General features: G+C 54.3%; 5 protein-coding genes across 5 annotated transcripts; 3 read left to right on the top strand and 2 right to left on the bottom strand.

Moving 5' to 3' along the window:
- Nucleotides 1-416: 416 nt before the first annotated feature.
- On the bottom strand, nucleotides 417-4,640 carry BDZ99DRAFT_477710 (uncharacterized protein; the record flags this gene model as incomplete). Its single annotated transcript, XM_033722129.1, has 8 exons — nucleotides 417-710; nucleotides 776-1,859; nucleotides 1,949-2,688; nucleotides 2,943-3,066; nucleotides 3,266-3,384; nucleotides 3,820-3,984; nucleotides 4,201-4,433; nucleotides 4,496-4,640. 8 exons carry the CDS (start codon nucleotides 4,638-4,640, stop codon nucleotides 417-419), a joined length of 2,904 nt encoding a protein of 967 aa, XP_033575116.1.
- Nucleotides 4,641-9,114: 4,474 nt separating this feature from the next.
- On the bottom strand, nucleotides 9,115-11,564 carry BDZ99DRAFT_488926 (putative tRNA-dihydrouridine(47) synthase [NAD(P)(+)]; the record flags this gene model as incomplete). Its single annotated transcript, XM_033722947.1, has 3 exons — nucleotides 9,115-9,202; nucleotides 9,358-10,588; nucleotides 10,688-11,564. The coding sequence occupies 3 exons, from the start codon at nucleotides 11,562-11,564 to the stop codon at nucleotides 9,115-9,117; spliced, it is 2,196 nt and encodes a 731-aa protein (XP_033575115.1).
- A 355-nt stretch (nucleotides 11,565-11,919) lies between these two features.
- On the top strand, nucleotides 11,920-13,390 carry BDZ99DRAFT_445322 (endoplasmic reticulum protein-like protein). The gene is made up of 3 exons (XM_033717927.1): nucleotides 11,920-12,160; nucleotides 12,344-12,582; nucleotides 12,645-13,390. Exons 1-3 carry the CDS (start codon nucleotides 12,140-12,142, stop codon nucleotides 13,015-13,017), a joined length of 633 nt encoding a protein of 210 aa, XP_033575114.1. The 5' UTR covers nucleotides 11,920-12,139; the 3' UTR covers nucleotides 13,018-13,390.
- Nucleotides 13,391-13,568: 178 nt separating this feature from the next.
- BDZ99DRAFT_499530 (glutamyl-tRNA amidotransferas-like protein subunit A) lies at nucleotides 13,569-15,835 on the top strand (the record flags this gene model as incomplete). The annotated part of the gene is made up of 3 exons (XM_033723663.1): nucleotides 13,569-13,699; nucleotides 13,746-14,335; nucleotides 14,451-15,835. The coding sequence occupies 3 exons, from the start codon at nucleotides 13,569-13,571 to the stop codon at nucleotides 15,518-15,520; spliced, it is 1,791 nt and encodes a 596-aa protein (XP_033575113.1). The 3' UTR covers nucleotides 15,521-15,835.
- A 1,020-nt stretch (nucleotides 15,836-16,855) lies between these two features.
- Nucleotides 16,856-17,632, top strand: BDZ99DRAFT_464044 (uncharacterized protein). The gene has a single exon (XM_033720216.1). The coding sequence runs from the start codon at nucleotides 16,924-16,926 to the stop codon at nucleotides 17,476-17,478; it is 555 nt and encodes a 184-aa protein (XP_033575112.1). The 5' UTR covers nucleotides 16,856-16,923; the 3' UTR covers nucleotides 17,479-17,632.
- Nucleotides 17,633-17,771: the final 139 nt, after the last annotated feature.

Raw genomic sequence — 17,771 nt, 5'->3', positions numbered from 1 at the left:
TCAGTCTAGGGAATTAAAAGAAGACGTTGACAGAGGTCATTCCGTAATCTCGATTCTATTAACAGAAAAATACCGAATCTCGTGACAGAGTCCAACCAACCACCAACACCTTCTATAAACAAGAAACGAGAACAAGACACGCCGTGCAGACTTCCAAGAAGGAAAGCGATGGGGCGTATCCGCGCATGCTCAAGCAGTACTTTTTGTCGGGCTAGCCTGTCTGGCTGCAGCCTCTAAACGCCATGGTAGAGAGGGAATTAAGAGAAGTAAGGAAAGAAGAGTCGAGTGATGACAATAACGACAAGAAAGAAGCAATAATCAACCATACCAAAACAATCAGTCATCAGAACACCACCCATATTCTCGTCAGTGGCCGTGTAAGCGGGTATATGTACCAGGGAAAGGGAAGTGTGAGCTCATGATAAGAAGCCCGCGCCTGCGACATTCACGTTCGGGCCTTGCAGGTTGTTGGGTCCCAAACCCATGGCCGCTAGCTGGTTCATCCTCAGGTCTGGGTTACACGGGTTTGAGTGTCCGCGATGATACTTAAGACCATTGAGGTTCTTGTAGCGCTTCCCGCAGTGTTCACACTTGTATGGTTTCTCTTTCTCCATTCCTACGGTGCCAGGGTATGGGATCGACGTAAGGGGGTCGACAATGGAGAAGGTGCCGTCATCGTTTTCCTTGAGCTGTTGGTTTTGGTGGCCGTGCTGGGACGCGTTAGTATAAAGTCGATTGTGAAGATTGCGATGCTTGCGCCATTGGGAATCCTTACCACTTTGTGATACTTGAGGCCATTCTGGTTCTTGTATGCCTTCTCGCACCCAATGACTGGACACCTGAACGGCTTGACCTCTTCCTGGAATTGCATTGGGGCCATGTTCAGATTGCCAGACGTGATCTGCTGCTGGCGTAACTTGGCGAACTCGCCGTTGTCATTGCCCATCTGGTAGTTCTGGAAAGCCATCTGCAGCTGTTGCTGGTTGGGACCACCTTGCTTGCTGTAAAGCCGCTTCGCCGGCTGGTCAATGGTCCCGTCAAAGTTGGATATGCCGTTCTGGAATCCAAAGTTAAAATTGTCGGACCCCTGCATCATGCCCGCGCCCATTTGCATGGGTAACCCGGTAAAATCGAAGTCCAGCAGCTCGGCAGGCGTTCCAGGGTGCGATGAGTCAGGTGATGACCGATTTTGTTGCTGCGTGGTCCCGAGGGTCGGCGTGTTCACGGATGAAACAGTGGGGTTGTGTTGCAACCCGAACCCTTGATGTCCAGCCGCCGGGGTAGTGGGAGTCGATGTACGTAAACCTGAGTGAGCCACTGTGTTGGCGGCGTTCACGTTTAGTTGTGGTAGTCCGTTAGACGCGGGGGTGTCGTGAGGTCGCTGATAATTGCCCATCAATGGGTTCTCATCGATTTGCGGGAGAGGGTCTGCATCGTCCATCTCCATGTCCTCCAAGGAATCCATATCCTGCACTGTCGACAAGTTTGTTCTATTGAATCCATCCGAGCCTATTCGCTGCGACCTGAAGGTGTTCGCTGGCGTTGTCGTCGGTGTCCGGAAGCCGTGTTGTGTTTGTGTGGCGGAGTCTGGTTGAGCCTGGACTGCGGGAGCTGCTCCGGATGAGCCGTTTGCATTACTGCTGCCGGGCAGTCCTTCCTGCACAGATTGCGAGGTTCGCATGTTTGGGGGGTTAGCGTGCTTCTCCTCGTAGTGCTGGAGCAGCTCGTGCAGCGTGTCAAGGACGAGGCCGCAACAAGAGAAGTCCTTCATGAAATTGGCCTCCATTTTTGGCAGATATGAGGATGAGTGGTACGAGGGCGACTGGTTGAAGGCAGGCGAGGTTCCGCCCATGAAGATACTATAGAAGCAGCGTGTATTAGCAGGTGGAGTGGCGGAGGAGCATGACAGGCGCCGAGTTGGTGAGACAGGTGAATGAGGGGTACCTACTCGTCTCTGATGAAGCTGCCGACGGAAACGCCGCCCCAAGACATACCGCCCATGAAGCTGCCCGTGTTGCTCTCGCGGCGTGGGCGGTCTTTCATGGATATCGGTCGTGCGCCTGAGCCATAGTAGGATCCGCCAAGACCGGTGCTGATGGAATCATGGCGCCCGCCAACGCTGAGTCTGCCGTCGCGGGATTCCTGGGTCGCTCCGCCGATGTTCAGGACTGCATCATGGTAATCGTGAGCCGAAGCACCCTGCAACGCAGAGGTCAGATTGCTGGCGGGATTGCGGGGAGAGGTCGAGTTGAAGCGTGGTGGCGTTGAGATGTCGATGGGCGAGGCTGCTGTGGCCATGTCGAATACCGTGTGCCGCGGGGGCGACTCGGGGAACAGAGGAAAGCTGCAGTCGCCCGCGTCGTCGAACAGAAGATCGGCGTCGTGGAGCTCGACGCTCCTGTGGCCAGAGCCGAGCTCGTGAGGCTTGCGGCGGGCGTGCCACGAGAAGTAGAGGTCCTTCTCGCCTCGCTTGCGGCCAAAGTGAGGGGAGCAGGCAGCCTCGACGGGGGTGCTGATGGGAGTGGTGTCGGCAGTGGACTCGCGCCCTCGGTCGCTGGTGACAGGCGAGTAGTAGAGGGGTGGCGGCGTCGAGGTCTCCTGTGAATCCAGCTTCACGGCTTGGGCGAGTTGAGCCGGCGGTGTCGGCGGCAGGCGACTAGCGACAGCGGACAGCGGCGCGCGATGGCACTGTGAAAGCAGTGCGTAGCTGGCTCAAACGACAGGTGCGTCGGCGGGTCGGGCGGGCGCGTGGAGCAGAGGGCGAGTTGTGGTGGTGTCTCGAGGGTCGAGGGATGGATGCGGTGACGAACGAAGGCCCGGCGGACTGGAAGAAGCAGATGCGGGCCGGGGGCTGGAGCGGCGCGGGTGCGCTGATTCGCTGCGAATTGGGCTTGGATTGCGACTGGCACTCGTTCTCGATGCGTGGGCGCACGGCGGCGTACCTGGGCGGGTCCTGTGTCACTGCGGTGGGTGAATGTCGAGGGCGGCAATGCGGTTGCGGTTCCAGCGGTCGGTTGCGAACTGGGTAGGTGGGATATGCTGTCAACGCTGCGGGCTGCCTCACGTCTATGTATTGCGGCGCCTGCAGTAGCACCATGTATCTACGGAGCGATTGGACGTCTGGCACAATTCACACATCGACTTGCTCCCCGAGTCTTGCCCTAGCTCACGGCGGTCTCTTGCCACGCGAAATGGTGCCGCCACACCGCAACGGCCCATCGCGTGGCCTCCGGGGCGTCTTTCTCGTCCAGACGCCGCTCCTTACGCCCCCTGCCGCACCCTCCACCAGAGGCCGCCAGCGCCAGCACCACCACGCAGCGTTGACGGCCCGGGGTGGGCAGTCGGTCTCACGAAGCCATCTCTGCCACGGCTGGCCAGGGCCGCCTGGGAATGCTGGAGAGAGGGCCGCGCTATCCCCTGCTTGGCGCGGCCATCGTTCCAAGGTCGCTTTTAATCTCATCCCACCCCGTGTATATCACCACCACACTTGTCCGCCCTCATTGTGCTTAGTAGTGCGGCAGGCAGCCAGCATCCGGCCACTCACGACAGCCAGAATTTGACCTCGGAGAGCACTGCTGCGATGCTGGGAAACAGGCGCTACAGGCATCCCCCCGCCGTGGTTCACGTCCAGGGCTCAAATCTATGGTTCATGCCCATGGATCAGGGGCGGACAGACTTCTGCACGTAGCTCCTGCTCTGCATGCAACGGCATCTAGTCGCATGCACACGTAGACGTTGCGCGAACGATGCGCTTGCACGAAGCACAGCTCGAAACAGCCGCCAGAAGTTGCATCAAACATGTCTCACGTCTCGGCATACCGCTTTCGACGCCGCCCCGCAAAAGAAACGCGCCCAGCCGTGGCTTTCCAAGATTCCACAGCGACTGCGACCGTTGTTTTCATGCTTGGTTGATGCCAGCCTGACAACCGCTTTTCTGCCTTTTTGGGCCTCAGGCTCCAGCAATTGAGCCGCCGACCTCACGTGCTGGTGGACTCTTCAGCCACACAGGTCACACGGGTCTGGAGTATTCCGCCCGTCTGACCATGGGATATCTAGCGGGTCTATTCCTCTTCCAGCACTCACACCCAGTGACACCCTCCTCCTCCGGTCCCGCATCCCCCCCAGCTTCGCGCTCCTCAACACTCGTCCACGGCTCTGCACTAGCCTAACGCGGCTCCGGCGTGCCACCTCAGCACGCACCTTCGCAACGGCTGTGTAATCCTTTGGACAGCCCCACCATGCCGCGGCAGGCGTAGTGGCCTCTAATTGGGCCGTGGGCCGATTCGTGTTCCAACCGTGTCTGGATCCTGCATTCCGCGGCCCAATCCACAGCTTCCAGAAGGACACTCGGACCCTGCGAGAGTCATGGCCCAAGGGCCCTTCGCCAGGTCCACCCTCACACGCACGCTCTCCTGTCCAACTCAGCCTCGTACCTAACCGCAACTAATTGATGTCGTCAAACAAAACCACAGCCAGCCTCAATTTCCCGCCGCACGTCTGCTCTGCCACTGCAACGAGCTGCCTCTTCCAGCACCAAGAAACATCACGACCACGACACACGGCCACGGAACCATCACGGCCACGACCACGGCTACGGCTCGGGGCTTGTCTCGGCGCGCTTCATCATCTCGCCGCACCATGGCTGCATGGGAAACCTTACGCACTCAATCGCCCAACCGGCTATGCGGCTCCACGTGTTGCCTGAACCTCGTCGGCCGAACACGCACTTCTTACATGCCTAGGCGCTGAATCACTTCTGTCATCTTGCGTCGCCCCGAGGACTGGGCACCTGTGATGAACCCAAGACGCTGAAGGCCAAACGAGTAGCGCATAGTAGCTGCGTATCACTCCGCAAAGCGCAGCTTTGGGGAGTCGGGGCTAGCCTTAGCACTTAAATACACCTGGATGCTCGCCGACGCTTGTACATGAAAAGTGGAGTGGCGTCGTAGTGCTATGGGGCTGCCAGGAGGCATATATCAACCTCCCTCCGGAATCAGCCTTGGCGATGCATCTATGAGAGGTCCATAATCAGATTTCATGCTACGCATACGATACAAAAGCGAGATATCTACATCAACCTCGCCTATACGACAGGACGGGGTCTTCTCTAAATTCCTTATGTACGGGAGGGAAAGAGCGCTTCGAAGATGTGCAACTAACGGCGAGTCTCGGTGTAGTTCCCTGTCCCAAGCAAATGAGCGGGGTTTGTTTTCGGTTAATCTTTCACGAAACACCAAGATCAGCGCTCTCAACCAATAGCGGCCGATCATCAACTATCGCGATCGGTTCTGGTACCTATCATCGAACCATGAGATGCACCTAGCATGGCGCTACTCGCCGATCCTGACGTTAGGTGGTGACTTTCCCGAATACCCATGTGCAGTTGATTGCCTACCTACATACCACGCACTATTCACCCAATTACCTAATCATATCCATGCTTAGTTAGTCTCCAAATACATCCACTCTGTCCAATCTCAGCGATAACAGTGTGGTAGCGACGAGACTGATACACAGGTTGGAACCCCGACGAGGATAGCAACTCGCTTACGCCCCATGACATTCCATGACTTAGCACAACTACCGTCTTCGACCCCGAGTGAGAATCGGCCAGCGAGAAGTGGTGGTATCCTATAGAGTCTGGAGAGGCGAGTCACTATCCGTGTTCTGGCTTGGTCGACCCTGGGTTTGCCTATCAATCTCTCACCAATTCTCAGTGGTAGGCGATTTCTCGGATGGAGTTGTAAATCTTCATTGCACCCCATCACTCCACAGCCTCGAACTTTGATCCCGGATATCGAATCCCCGCCTTCCGGATCACAGGATGTTCTAAAATCTAGAGGTGAGGTGAGATGCAGCTTACGTACCTCACGCAAAATTCAGGTTCTCTCTACCATCTCTCCTACGTGCTCCGAGGACACTCCAATCGCCATCTTCGATCTCGATCTTGTGGATGAAGCAGCCGACCCGCCGAGGTATCGGCATGCTAGACATGAGAATCCTGAAGATGTCCCATCTCCGACGGCCTGTTATCTCTTGAGAACATCTATCTTCCATAAAGCGCTATCAATGACATCGTTATCTCGAGTGTCGATCCTATCATCCGAGCCTCTATATGCCCAATGTATTGAATTCTAGAGATGAGGTACCAAGTACGTACCCAGTGCTTGGAAAAATACCCAGCCATTTTTTCAGTCCTATCCATCATTATCTAGACCTCGGGATTTCTTTCCTTTTTATCGAACTACTGTTTCACGTATGTGCTAAAGCCTAGAAGCGAAGTACCACCGACATGCCTCCCACGAATCCCCGGATCTATGTTGCATCTCTTTCCGAGGTACTTCCAAACATCAGTATCTTGAATTCTGATCTTGTGTATCGACCCACCGACCCCCCGAGATCTCGGACGTGCTTAGATCCAGACGGGAGGTGCCACCTACGTATTTGGCCCTATGTACCCACATGGCCCTACATACTTCCCATCCATTCGGCTTCGTAGCTTATCATCCATTAACCCGAACACAAAGATTTCAATCGTGTGTATCAGGCGAATCTCCGAACGTACCAATTCCAGATACGAGGTATCCGCGACTCACCCCATACTCCACCAACTCACCAATCGCCACTATACCCATCCCCAGCCGCAACCTTGTGTATCAAAGCTCCAGCCCCCGCTGGTTCCCAGAATCACCTACCCCATCCTCCCCGAGCCTGCCGACTCCAGTGAACCTACTGCGCTGTCCCGAGCCCGCCGACGGTACCTAAGCACATTAGCTCTTCAACTAGACTAGTCTGCCGAAAGCGGCACCTTGCCGAAAGCGGAACTTGCCGAAAGCGGAACTTGCCGAAAGCGGCAAATGGCACTATCAACAGCCACTACCGTCCTGACTGCATCCCGGCTCTACAACTCTAGATCCCTCCGTTCATAACTTCAAGCGCCATGCTCTGCGGGCAGTAGATTACGTTGTAGGCTCGTCATCCCCAACTATCTATTTCTCGTCGCAACAAGCGACGAAGCGAGCTCGGGATTACTCAGCTCAAGCAAGTCCTAGAGGCGACCCTGCATGTATGTCGACTAATCGTCATCTCAAGCAGGTAATTCTTCGGCATAGCTTCCGTCTTTCCGAAATTGGGTCCCAGTTCCCTCAAGTCTCATCTACAATCCAAAAGTCCACATCCGCACTCTACTCGGGCCTTTCTAACCCCTGCTGGCGTTTCCCGTATCTCGGCTACATTTTTTACGGCCGGTGCTAGGTGGCCGACCCCTTTTTGCTATTCGGCCGATGCGTATTGCTATGTAGCCTACGCACCTACTCGCGGACCTTTCACCGTGTTCTGATTGGCTCGCTTATCGGGCCGGCTCCTCCGGGCCTTCACTCAATGCACGTGCAGCCTTTCCGTTTGATATTCAGCCTTTCCGTTTCATCTGCAGTCTTCCCATTTAGTGTAAAGCTACGTGCCTTAGCTGCCTAGGAGAATGCCCAAACCGTCGATTTCGCACCTAATAGAGGCCCTTGTTCCATCGCCGCTGGCCTACAAGCACCTACGTAAATTTTCATCAACAAGATCCTCCGCATACTCATTGAAATCCTCATCAGCCACCTCACGAGCCTGCGGCAGGCCTGTCGACTCCGCTGTACTTCCTACGACAGGCTGTAAACCCCGTACCTGCGCTTCTAGTAGGGCAATCTTCCGCTCAAGGTCTGCCTTTGTATTCGCACGTTGCTTCTTTGTAGGACCTCCTGGTGTTGAGTTCTTAGGTGGCCTACTGCGCTTCCTAGGCGGCTGATTAATGTACGCTATCTATGCTCCGGAAGAGTCGGCCCGATAAGCGAGCCAATCAGAACGCGGTGAAAGGTCCGCGAGTGGGTGCGTAGGCTACATAGCAATACGCATCGGCCGAATAGCAAAAAGGGGTCGGCCACCTAGCACCGGCCTTTTTTACTTCTTCGCTCGTAACTTCAAGCGCACAGTTTACGGCGGTACGTACATCGCGCCTCGCCATTCCCAACTAACTACCAATCTCCCATCGCGAAAAGCGATGACGCAAGCCTAGGATCTAGTAACCCAGGCGCCTCTAGAGGCGATCCTGCATATAAACATTTTAGTCCAGTTGCTCAATGAATCATTCCTGCAGCACCGCTTCAACTTTCCCAGGTTCCTGTTCTACTTGATCAAACCTCGGCCAGAATACACCTGCACCATACTAACCGCATCTCGGCTACACCTCTGCACCTCACTAGAACCTAGCTGCAGAAGGTGAAACAGTGGGTACGTATGCTGCTCGTCATTCGCAAACATTAACTTGTTTCCCAGGCGGCCAACGACGGGAGCCCAGGATTCATGAACTCAGGCGGCTCCATCTTGGCTCCAACATCTCGATCTCCCGCTCCTTACCTCAAACGCATGCGTTACAACAGTAGCTATATACGCTATTCATCATTTCCAAACATCTACTTATCTCTCATCATGCCAAGCTCCGACGTGAGTCCTAGATTGACACACTCAGGCGGCTCTGAATAAACCCTGCATCCGTCGACCCTTTTCACCTTCTCTAGTCAAACCTGTTTCACTCCCAATGCCAATTTCCCACAATCCTCATCCCCGCACGCATGCCGCTCGTCCACGTCCGCTCAATCACGATAGGGGGAACACGGCCTGGTCGCCGCAAGCCATGGGCAATTCCGCACCTCCATCCCCTTTCACGATCGCAATTCCACGCATGCCCATAGTTTCCCCAAAACAATCGCACGCGCAAAATTCCAACATCACCATCACAGAAAGAAATAAGCATTTCCCCAATCAACCAATCAATTCTCGAAGCTTTCTGCTTTGGGCGATTCGATGCATCTAGGCTCGCTACAATACCGTATTCCACGGGTTCCCAAGGTATCCACCCCGCACGCGCAAAACACCCACCATCGATCGCGCATCAAGCCCACCATCGACCAACATCGCTTTCCCGGTATCCGCCATGGGTAATCGCCCGATCTGATTGCCGAAATCACGTGATCGGGCCGGGCCGAAGACCTGCTCCCCTATCTCAGGCCGTTCTTCGATTTCCAGGTTTTCGGGTGCGATGAGAGTTTTTGGGGAATGGGAATGGGAGGCTGGCTAGCCCTCGGCTTGGATGTCGTAGCTGTTTGACTTGTGCTTGGGCTCGAAGCGGAAGTTTGGGTGGATGGGGCCGAGGAACATTTCGCTGTTTGGGAGGCGTTAGCAGCTGGCTTCGTCTTCTGAGGATAGAGCAATGAAGTGGAAGTGATGTGTGTCTCGAAGGAGTTCTGGCCCTGCTGGCTACTCGCTGCCCTACATAGCTCGGAGGAATGAAAAGAAAATAGTAAAAAATCTGCTTACCTGATCTTAATCCAGTCCCTGTAGTTATCACTACTCATCAGCGCCTCCAGCTCATTCCTGCCCCTGAACGGCTGCGCGCGGTCCTGGATATTCGGCGGCAGATGCTCTAGCATCGCTACAGGCACATAGCGACACGCGAAACTCAGCCACTCGAGCAAGAACTTGCGCGTCGTGCCCACCCCGATCTCGTCCGAGCCCCAGTTCTGCAGGCCGTACTTGACAAACTTCTCGACGTACGCGAGCCGCTCCGTCGCGCTCTTGTCGAGGTGCTGGCCGCTCTCGATCTCCTCGAAGATCCACGGCTTGATGAGCGCGCCGCGCGCGACCATGACCGAGTCGACGCCCGCGTGCTGCAGGTGGTCTTGGTAGTCGGTGTGCGAGTAGCAGTCGCCGTTGCCGACGAAGTAGACTTTGCCGTTGCTGGGCGCGTGGCGGGCGTCGGCTTCGCGGGCCGTGTCGGTCGCGTCCCAGCGCTCTTTCTTGAGGCTGGCGATCAGCGCGGAGCACTCAGCGATGTAGCCCCAGTCGGCGCTGCGCGTGTAGCGCTGCTGCTTGCTGCGGCCGTGGAGGGTGATGGCGGCCACGCCCGAGATGCCGAGCCCGGCGGCGTGGGTTTCGTAGCCGCCGAGCACGAGGCGCTTGATGAGTTTGTCGGCCGTGGGCGCCCGGTCTTTGGTGCCCATGCGGATTTTGACCGTGATAGGCACTTCTTGGGAAACGGCGTTCATGCCGCGCAGGATGTTCTCGAGCTTGCCGGCGCTGTCTAGGAGGGCGGATCCAGCGCCGTCACGGCAGACGAGCTCGATGGGGCATCCACAATTCAAGTCGATAGCGCGTAGGTTGGGGCAATGCGAGGTCAGGATCTCTGTGGTCTTGACGGCGAGCCAGGGTTTGTTGGCAGCGATTTGAGCGCCGAACTTGATGTCTTTGGAGTTGTCGTAGCCTTCGACGATGCCGGCGGTCGGAGAGTACTTGGGCGGTCGGATCTCGGACTCATGCGCCTTCATCAGAGCCCATTCGCTTCGCTCTCCTTGGATCAGGTTCATGCCCATAGCCATTTCGGACCACGTGACCTGTGCGCCGAGTTCAACGCAGAGGCGTCGGAATGGTAGGTTACCCTGGGTCGTGAGAGGTGCGAGGATTGGCGTCTCTGGCCCATAGTAGATGCGGCGCTTCTCGGATGGAAGGAAGGGTGGCTCGATGTATTGGGCTTGGTTTTCTTGAGCAGCCTCTTTCTTGGCAGAAGCCTCTAAGATATCTTTGATAATGGAAGTATCGTCCTCTTTCACGGAGGAAGTATCCTCTCTCGTCTGTTTTTCAGCAGATACACCCTCCATAGGTTCATTTTTGCCAGAGGCGCCCTCTGCATTTTTGCCCCTAGAGGGAGCGTCATTTTCAGCAGCCTCCTGCTTGGCAGAGGCGTTATCTGCCATGGCCTTTGTAAGGCCGATGTCCTCTCTGATTCCTTGCCTCTCATTGTTCTTGCGGCCTTGATCTATGATTTTCGTGGTCCATTCTAGGTAAGCATCTGACTTGGGAGTCTTCGTGATGCGTTTTGACAGGTTGGACTTGGCCTCTTTAGAAACGACATTTACTACTCCAACCTCGTCTTCAGTTCCGGGCAGCTCTTTTGCCTTTGCTATGCGTTCGGCATCTTCGATGAGGACGAGCTCCTTTCTACCGTCTTCTGTATCTCGCTCTTCAGAATGAGACGCCACGAAACGACACTTCCATCCTACGGGACAGACTCCTGTAGAGTCCCAGGTAGGGCATAGCCCACCAAGAACGGTGAGGTCTTCACGCTTGCCCTCCTTCAGATACTTCCGGAGATTGTGCTCGAGTTTGCATTTATCTCCGAACTGGCATTCGTCTGGGGAGAACTCTGGCTTGGTGACACGTGAATTGCAAAGCGGGAATTTGTCGCGAGAGCTACCGAAGTGACGATTGCTGTTCTGGCCCTTTTGCTTGTTCTTTTTGTCCCGGCCATTCTGACGGTTGTCGGATCTGTTGGATCGATTGTTAGACCGATTGTCAGACCTATTGTCAGCCTGGTATCGGCTGCCAGAGGCCTCAGCAGCGTCATCGCGCTCAACACCACTTGCACTTTCTTCTGTTCTACCACCCGCTGGGTGAATGAGGAACTCTGGTTTGATCTGAGCTACACCCTTTCGCCGCTCTGGAGTAGGCCATGCAGTCAGGCCATCCATGGGTCCATAGGGTACGAATCCAAGCTTCTGTCGCTTGGACGGTGATTGCTCGAACTCGGCGGTAGTCTCAGGAACAGAGTCACGTTCTGCCTTATCCAGTTTGGTGGCGGTCGAGTCGACGGCTTGCGCTGCCTGCTCGGCCGGGGCAATTGCAGCGGCCTTGCCCTCAGACACTGGCTCCTTTGTCTGCACTTCGGGGTCCATGTTGACGAGGTGCAGTGTTGATGGCTTCTTGGAGTGTGGTAACGAATTGAAGGAGTGAGAAATACCTCTGTGGAAAGTCGCGCGCTAGCCTAAAGCGGCTTAAGGCGGTAAATAAAATACGTCACTTTGGAAGAGGTGCCAACCCGTGCTGCCTGAAGACAAGTTTCCTCGTTCACAGCACCACCACAACTCCTCCCTCACTCCACCACACCACTTCTTGTCAACTTCATCTCCTTTTCAAAGGCTTCGCATTGTCCTTGAAGTCTCCCACCACTATCCCAACCTACCTACAAACCCTACACGTTTGGATCAACAAGCAAGCCCTTAGCCCACCGCAACTTCAACCTCCACCCTGAGCCTACGCAGCAAACATGACACTCTACTACAGTCTGGTAAGCACTCGACCACACTCAATGCTTCTGAAATCGATATTGCACATCGCTCTACACTCCTTCGATGCTGTGATTAGCTTCCGGAGTCTCTCCCGCGAGCCTGATCTGTCAACATGCCCCACACACGACCACAACACCATCCAAAATTCACGTAACGGGGATGCTAATTCGTGCTGCCTCTAGGTCTTCCTCCTGTTGGTGGCCGAGATGGTCATCTTCATGGCCCTTATCGTCCCTCTCCCGTTCACATGGCGCCGCAAGCTCTTCACCTTCATCTCGGAGAGCCCTATTATAGCCAAGCTGCAATATGGCATGAAGATCACGTTCATTTTCATTCTCATTCTGTTCATTGATAGCGTCAACCGCGTCTATCGGGTCCAGATTGAGCTTGCGGCTGCACATAAGAGCCAGAATACTGGCGGGTACGTTTCCCCGACCATGCCACACTTGTTGAGAACTAGGCTAATTTGCTGAGTCGGTACAGAGCTGCTGTTCTTGGTGGATCCGAGCGCATGGAAGTCCAAGCGCGCAAATTCTACTCTCAGCGCAACATGTACCTTTGCGGCTTCACGCTCTTCCTATCCCTCATTCTCAACCGCACCTACGTCATGATCCTCGACGTCCTCCGTCTCGAAGAGGAGGTCAAGACTTTCAGGGGCGACCCAGCTACCAAGGGTGGCAAGAGCCTCAAGGATGCTGGAAATGTCGGCGAGGTCGCGAAGCTCAAGGAGCAGCTTGCCGCGAAGGACCGGGATATGGCGAACTTGAAGAAGCAGGTCGAGAGCATGTCGGCGGAGTACAACCGCTTGGGCGATCAAGTATCTGGAACCGACTCCATCCCCAAGAAGGATCGGTAGATGCTTACCGGGATGGAAAGGGCGTCATATCCGCAGCAACGTTCGATCGCTCGGATGATTGTGGTTACACCATCGCCTAAACCACCCCCTCGATGTATACGCTATCGGAACTTCATAACGGTAGACGAGGGCACACGTACATTAGTATCCGTACGACAGATCATGTTTATGCCTATTGGCGATGCGTTCCCTTGGTATTCAAAAATGGGCGCAGTAGGCAACTGGGCTGTCTGTAGTAACTGGTTTCGACTTTGAATGATAGAAAGCATGTGACAATCCTTAAACAGTGCCTCCTCATGAACATGCGATATCTCCCCGCACATCGTATGCTCTTCTATACATGCTTCCACACTTTGCTGATATTGGAGGACGCGTCGATTGATCATTTAGCGACTTAGGAATGAATACCCGTGTATCTCACTGACTCGAGGAGCTTCAGCTTACTCTACCTCTTTCCCCTCCAAGGGCGTCAACAACCGCACGATTAATCTGCGAATGTATAAAGTTAATTTGCGAAGCTCTCACCCGTTAATTAGTACTTTTCACTAGTCATGTCCGACTCTGCGGTGCCAGGATTCATCAATTATCCAACTCCCAGATCGCTTGAAGTTCCGTACAAAGCTCCCCCACCTCCCTCCAACCCCGTCATCAGAGGCCTCCCACTATACTACGGCGCTTCAATGTATGCTCCCCATCTCCAATCCCTCCAATTGAGCTAACAATAACAGAGTCGCCGCACTACCATCCCTCCAAACCTACCTCTGGAACAATGCAGGCTTCTCCGTCCTTCGCGGGCTCCGAGAGCTCAACGACGTCGAAAACCGCTACGATCCCACCGTAATCCCGCTCAAACAACCTACCGACGAAGCTCCTCATACCTATACAAACCCTCAAAACCTCCGAGTTCTGCCCCAAGACGTGGCCTTCCGCTTCTACTCCGTCGCCGACTTCCACAACGCGTACAAGTCCGGCAAGCTGACGCCCACGGATGTCGTCGAGTCGCTGCTTCCGCTGATACGGCGGGATGCGCAAACGCCTACGAAACACTCGACCGCTTTTTTGGAGACGAGGGTCGATATTGTGACAAAAGCTGCTGAGGCGGCGACGACGCGGTGGAAGGAGGGGAGGCCGTTGGGGGTGCTGGATGGGGTGCCGGTGGCTGTGAAGGATGAGATGGATTTGAAGGGGTACAAGAGGTGTAATGGCACGCTGAGGGATTATACGAGCAAGAGGGATGCGACGAGCTGGTGTGTGGTGAAACTGGAGGAGGAGGGAGCCGTGGTGCTGGGGAAGTTGAATATGCATGAGTTAGGGATGGGTAGGTTGTGATGTCTGCTTACCAAATCAATATTGCCTGAAGATGTGAAGGTCTGAGAGGCTACGTTGTGGGGTACGAATTGGGTCTTGTTGTTCACAAAACTAATTATTCTCAGACACCACCAACAACAATCCAAATCACGGCACGCCCTTGAATCCATACAATGAGAATTACTACACCGGTGGCTCTTCAGGAGGAGCCGCATACGCTGTCGGTGCTGGACTAATACCATTCGCAATTGGAACGGACGGTGGAGGCTCCATTCGCATACCCTCAAGCTTTTGCGGTGTATACGGACTCAAGCCCTCACACGGACGAGTTTCCTCCAGCCCTTCACCCTCAATTGCAAACACAACAGTCGTCCTAGGCCCTTTGGCTGGTAACATGGCTGATCTCGAAGTTTCATATCAAGTCATGGCAAACCCCAATCCTGCCAATCCCTCCTCTTCTGTATTTTCGCCACCAAAAGCACACTCCAACAAACGGAAGAAGTTACTAGGCATCTACAAAACCTGGTTCAACCGCGCAGACCCTCTAGTGCGCGCCGCCTGCGAAAAAGCCCTCGACTACTTCACAAGCAAGCTCGGCTACGAAATCGTAGACATCACCCTCCCCTTCATCCACGAAGGCCAGCTCGCCCACGCCATGACCATTCTCGCAGAAGTTGCCGTTACCGTGCCTGATGTCACGGGCCTGACAGCCGCGAATAAGGTCCTCATCAAGGTCGGCTCAAAGACGCCAACGCCAGACTTCCTGCTCGCGCAGAAATTGCGGACGGTGATTATGGAGCATCTCGCGTACCTCTTCCAAAAGCACCCTGGCCTTATTATCGTGACGCCCACGAGCCCGATACCGGGCTGGCATATCTCGGGCGGTAAAGCGGATCTGAAATACGGCTGCAGCGACGGCAATATGACCGTAAGGAATATGGAATATGTGTGGCTCGCCAATTTCACGGGGATTCCGTGCATTCAGTTCCCGGTTGGGTATGTAGATTCCGTAGCAGGCACGGGGAAGATCCCCATCGGCCTCTCTGGAAACGGGGAGTGGGGCAGTGAAGATGCGCTGATCGAGTTCGGGTATGATGGGGAGGCGTGGGTGAATTCGGGGCTGGAGGGCGGGAGGAGGAAGCCGGAGACTTGGGTTGATGTGTTGAAGTTGAAGGAGGAGCCAGGCGTGATGTGAGGTGGTGGCTGTGTTCTTGAGGCTGGTTATTTCTCTGTTCCCGTTCAGCGCTTGGAGTGCTGGGAGATGTATTGCGGGTTTTTAACTAGCTTTAATTGCCGTAGGTTATTGTCATAATTGTTCAATAGCCGCAAGGTATTCACTCGATCGTCTAGGCTTACGATCGTGATATTTTCCGTGGACGTTAATGTTGGAAAAGGTTACGGATCTAACCGCGTAAGAGGATTTTTAGCAGATATAGAAGGCACAAGGAGGGGTATACTGTATTATCGTAGTGTGGTCCCTTTATTTAGAAGAAGTCACAAATCTAACCACGTGAAAGCAATTTTAGTAAACACGTAAAGGGGCACGCAAAGGGATACGCCACGTGCACCTATCGTAGTCGTTTTTATTAGAAGAAGTCACGGATCTAACCGCGCAAGAAGTATTTCAGTAGACGTGGAGGGTAAGGAGGTACACTGGGTGTCCCTAGCATAGTCCCTTTTATTAGGAGTCACGAATCTAACCGCGTGAGATGATTTTGGGTAGACGCGCAGGGCACTTACAAGGGTACGCTACGTGCACCTACTAACGTACTCCCATTTCTTCACGTAACCAAGCGGCTAGAAATCATCCCAAATTACCCCTCTCACTTCAAGAACGTCGTTCAAGAACACCTCTGCAGCGCACGAGATGCTTTCTAAGTAGACATCACAGGATGACTGAAACTGATTTTGAGTTGCTGTATCGATGCTTTATAGTACGATGGCCGTTGCTGAATGCACCACTCTTTTGCTACACGCACCACCCTCGTCTTCTACGTATGCCACTCCCCTCCACTATTATTTACCAGGCTTTTATAGGCTAGATCAGCCGGGCCGACTCCTCGGAGGGCTATTTCATCCAAGGTCCATCTAAAGATTCATCCATTTCAACATTGCCAACACACCGTGTCAAGCGAGCTGATGGGCTAGCTGTATGTTGTATAGCTATTTCCAGTGGCGACGGACTGAAGAAAATGCTACACAGACTCCTTTGTTATGGAAGTATAGTGGCCGGTGAATTGCTCTAGGCAGGGTGTCGGCCTGGCTTGTCTAACCAATAACAATGCGGTGAAGAAGGAGAGGCGGCGCAGATAGGAAAAGGTGGTGGTGCGCCTAGCGACGGCTATAACGATTGCAAAGTCACGTATGCTTTCTGAGGTCATGGTCAGGGGCCGGAGCTCAAATTGTGGCCGTGGAAGTTTACGAATGACCGCGAGATGACAAGCGGAATACCACCTGCTACTCGCTGCTAACTGCCTTGGTTTTCCGGATTTCCTGCTTGCTGTTTGCCCTTCTATCCATCGGTATAAATCCATCACGTTCAGCTCCAGGCTAGTAACTGACCCTCGAAACATAGAAGCACCGCGCTCTCTCTCCAACATGTCCTCAAGCGAATCCCCAAAGGGAAAGGGAACATCGCCAGCGAAGGGTAAGAGAAGAATACTATCCAAAGGCAGAGGAGAAAAGCTATCTAAGTCTAAATCCGACGAAGCCCTGCGCCAATCCAAACCCGTTGCCAAGCTCCCCGAAGGGCACCCCGAGTGGCTCAAACCCGCCCCGTACGACTTCTCAGGGGCCCCAGTGCCCGCAAACAAGAAACTCCACGGGAACGCGTACGGCGAGATGCTCCCCGGCGTCGCTGCTAGGATTGAACAGAAGAGTGCAGAGATCAGAGCTGGTGCGACCGCTGATGGGACTACATCACCGGATGGGAAGAGACCGCGGGATATGGCGGCAAGGGGAACGCCAAAGCAGTGGTGGAGGTGCTGTAAGTGTGAGGAGGTGTACGTGGATGTTGGGGCGGAGGTGTGCTATAATCACCGAGAGGACGATTATCATTTGAGATGTAGGGAGTGCTCTGGCAATTCGGGTTCGAGGCCTGAGACCGTTCAGAGACCTAAGACGCCGCGCCCGGAGCAGGATGAGTGGTCTTAAGAGAACTGTATAGATCATCTCATTTTCTGTTGAATGAGGTTCGGCTTTGTGCATGGCTGGTATTTCATCCTTGGAGATTAGACGTAGACTCTAATTTCCATTTTAGTATATCGATACTTTTGGTAGCATTGCTGGAATGAGTGCTTATGCTGCCCAATCGCCGGGGTTCTCTTTTGCTGCTTTGTTTTTCTTGTAGAGCATCAAATAGACACGATATCGCAGCCAGGCCCATACCTACCTAGATAAATATCGCTTTGCTTGTAAGGCGGCATCTATCTGTTGTAGATCAGTCA

The sequence above is a fragment of the Mytilinidion resinicola genome (genome assembly GCF_010093595.1).
Source record: "Mytilinidion resinicola strain CBS 304.34 unplaced genomic scaffold BDZ99scaffold_12, whole genome shotgun sequence".
NCBI lineage: Eukaryota > Fungi > Ascomycota > Dothideomycetes > Mytilinidiales > Mytilinidiaceae > Mytilinidion > Mytilinidion resinicola.
This window is presented reverse-complemented; position numbering and strand designations above follow the sequence as displayed.

Coding starts and splice junctions, on each gene's coding strand:
- BDZ99DRAFT_464044 (XM_033720216.1), top strand. CDS start 16,924: ATGTCCTCAAGCGAATCCCCAAAGGGAAAGGGAACATCGCCAGCGAAG.
- BDZ99DRAFT_445322 (XM_033717927.1), top strand. CDS start 12,140: ATGACACTCTACTACAGTCTG. Junction 12,161..12,343: donor TGACACTCTACTACAGTCTG/GTAAGCACTCGA, acceptor TGCTGCCTCTAG/GTCTTCCTCCTGTTGGTGGC. Junction 12,583..12,644: donor AAGAGCCAGAATACTGGCGG/GTACGTTTCCCC, acceptor GAGTCGGTACAG/AGCTGCTGTTCTTGGTGGAT.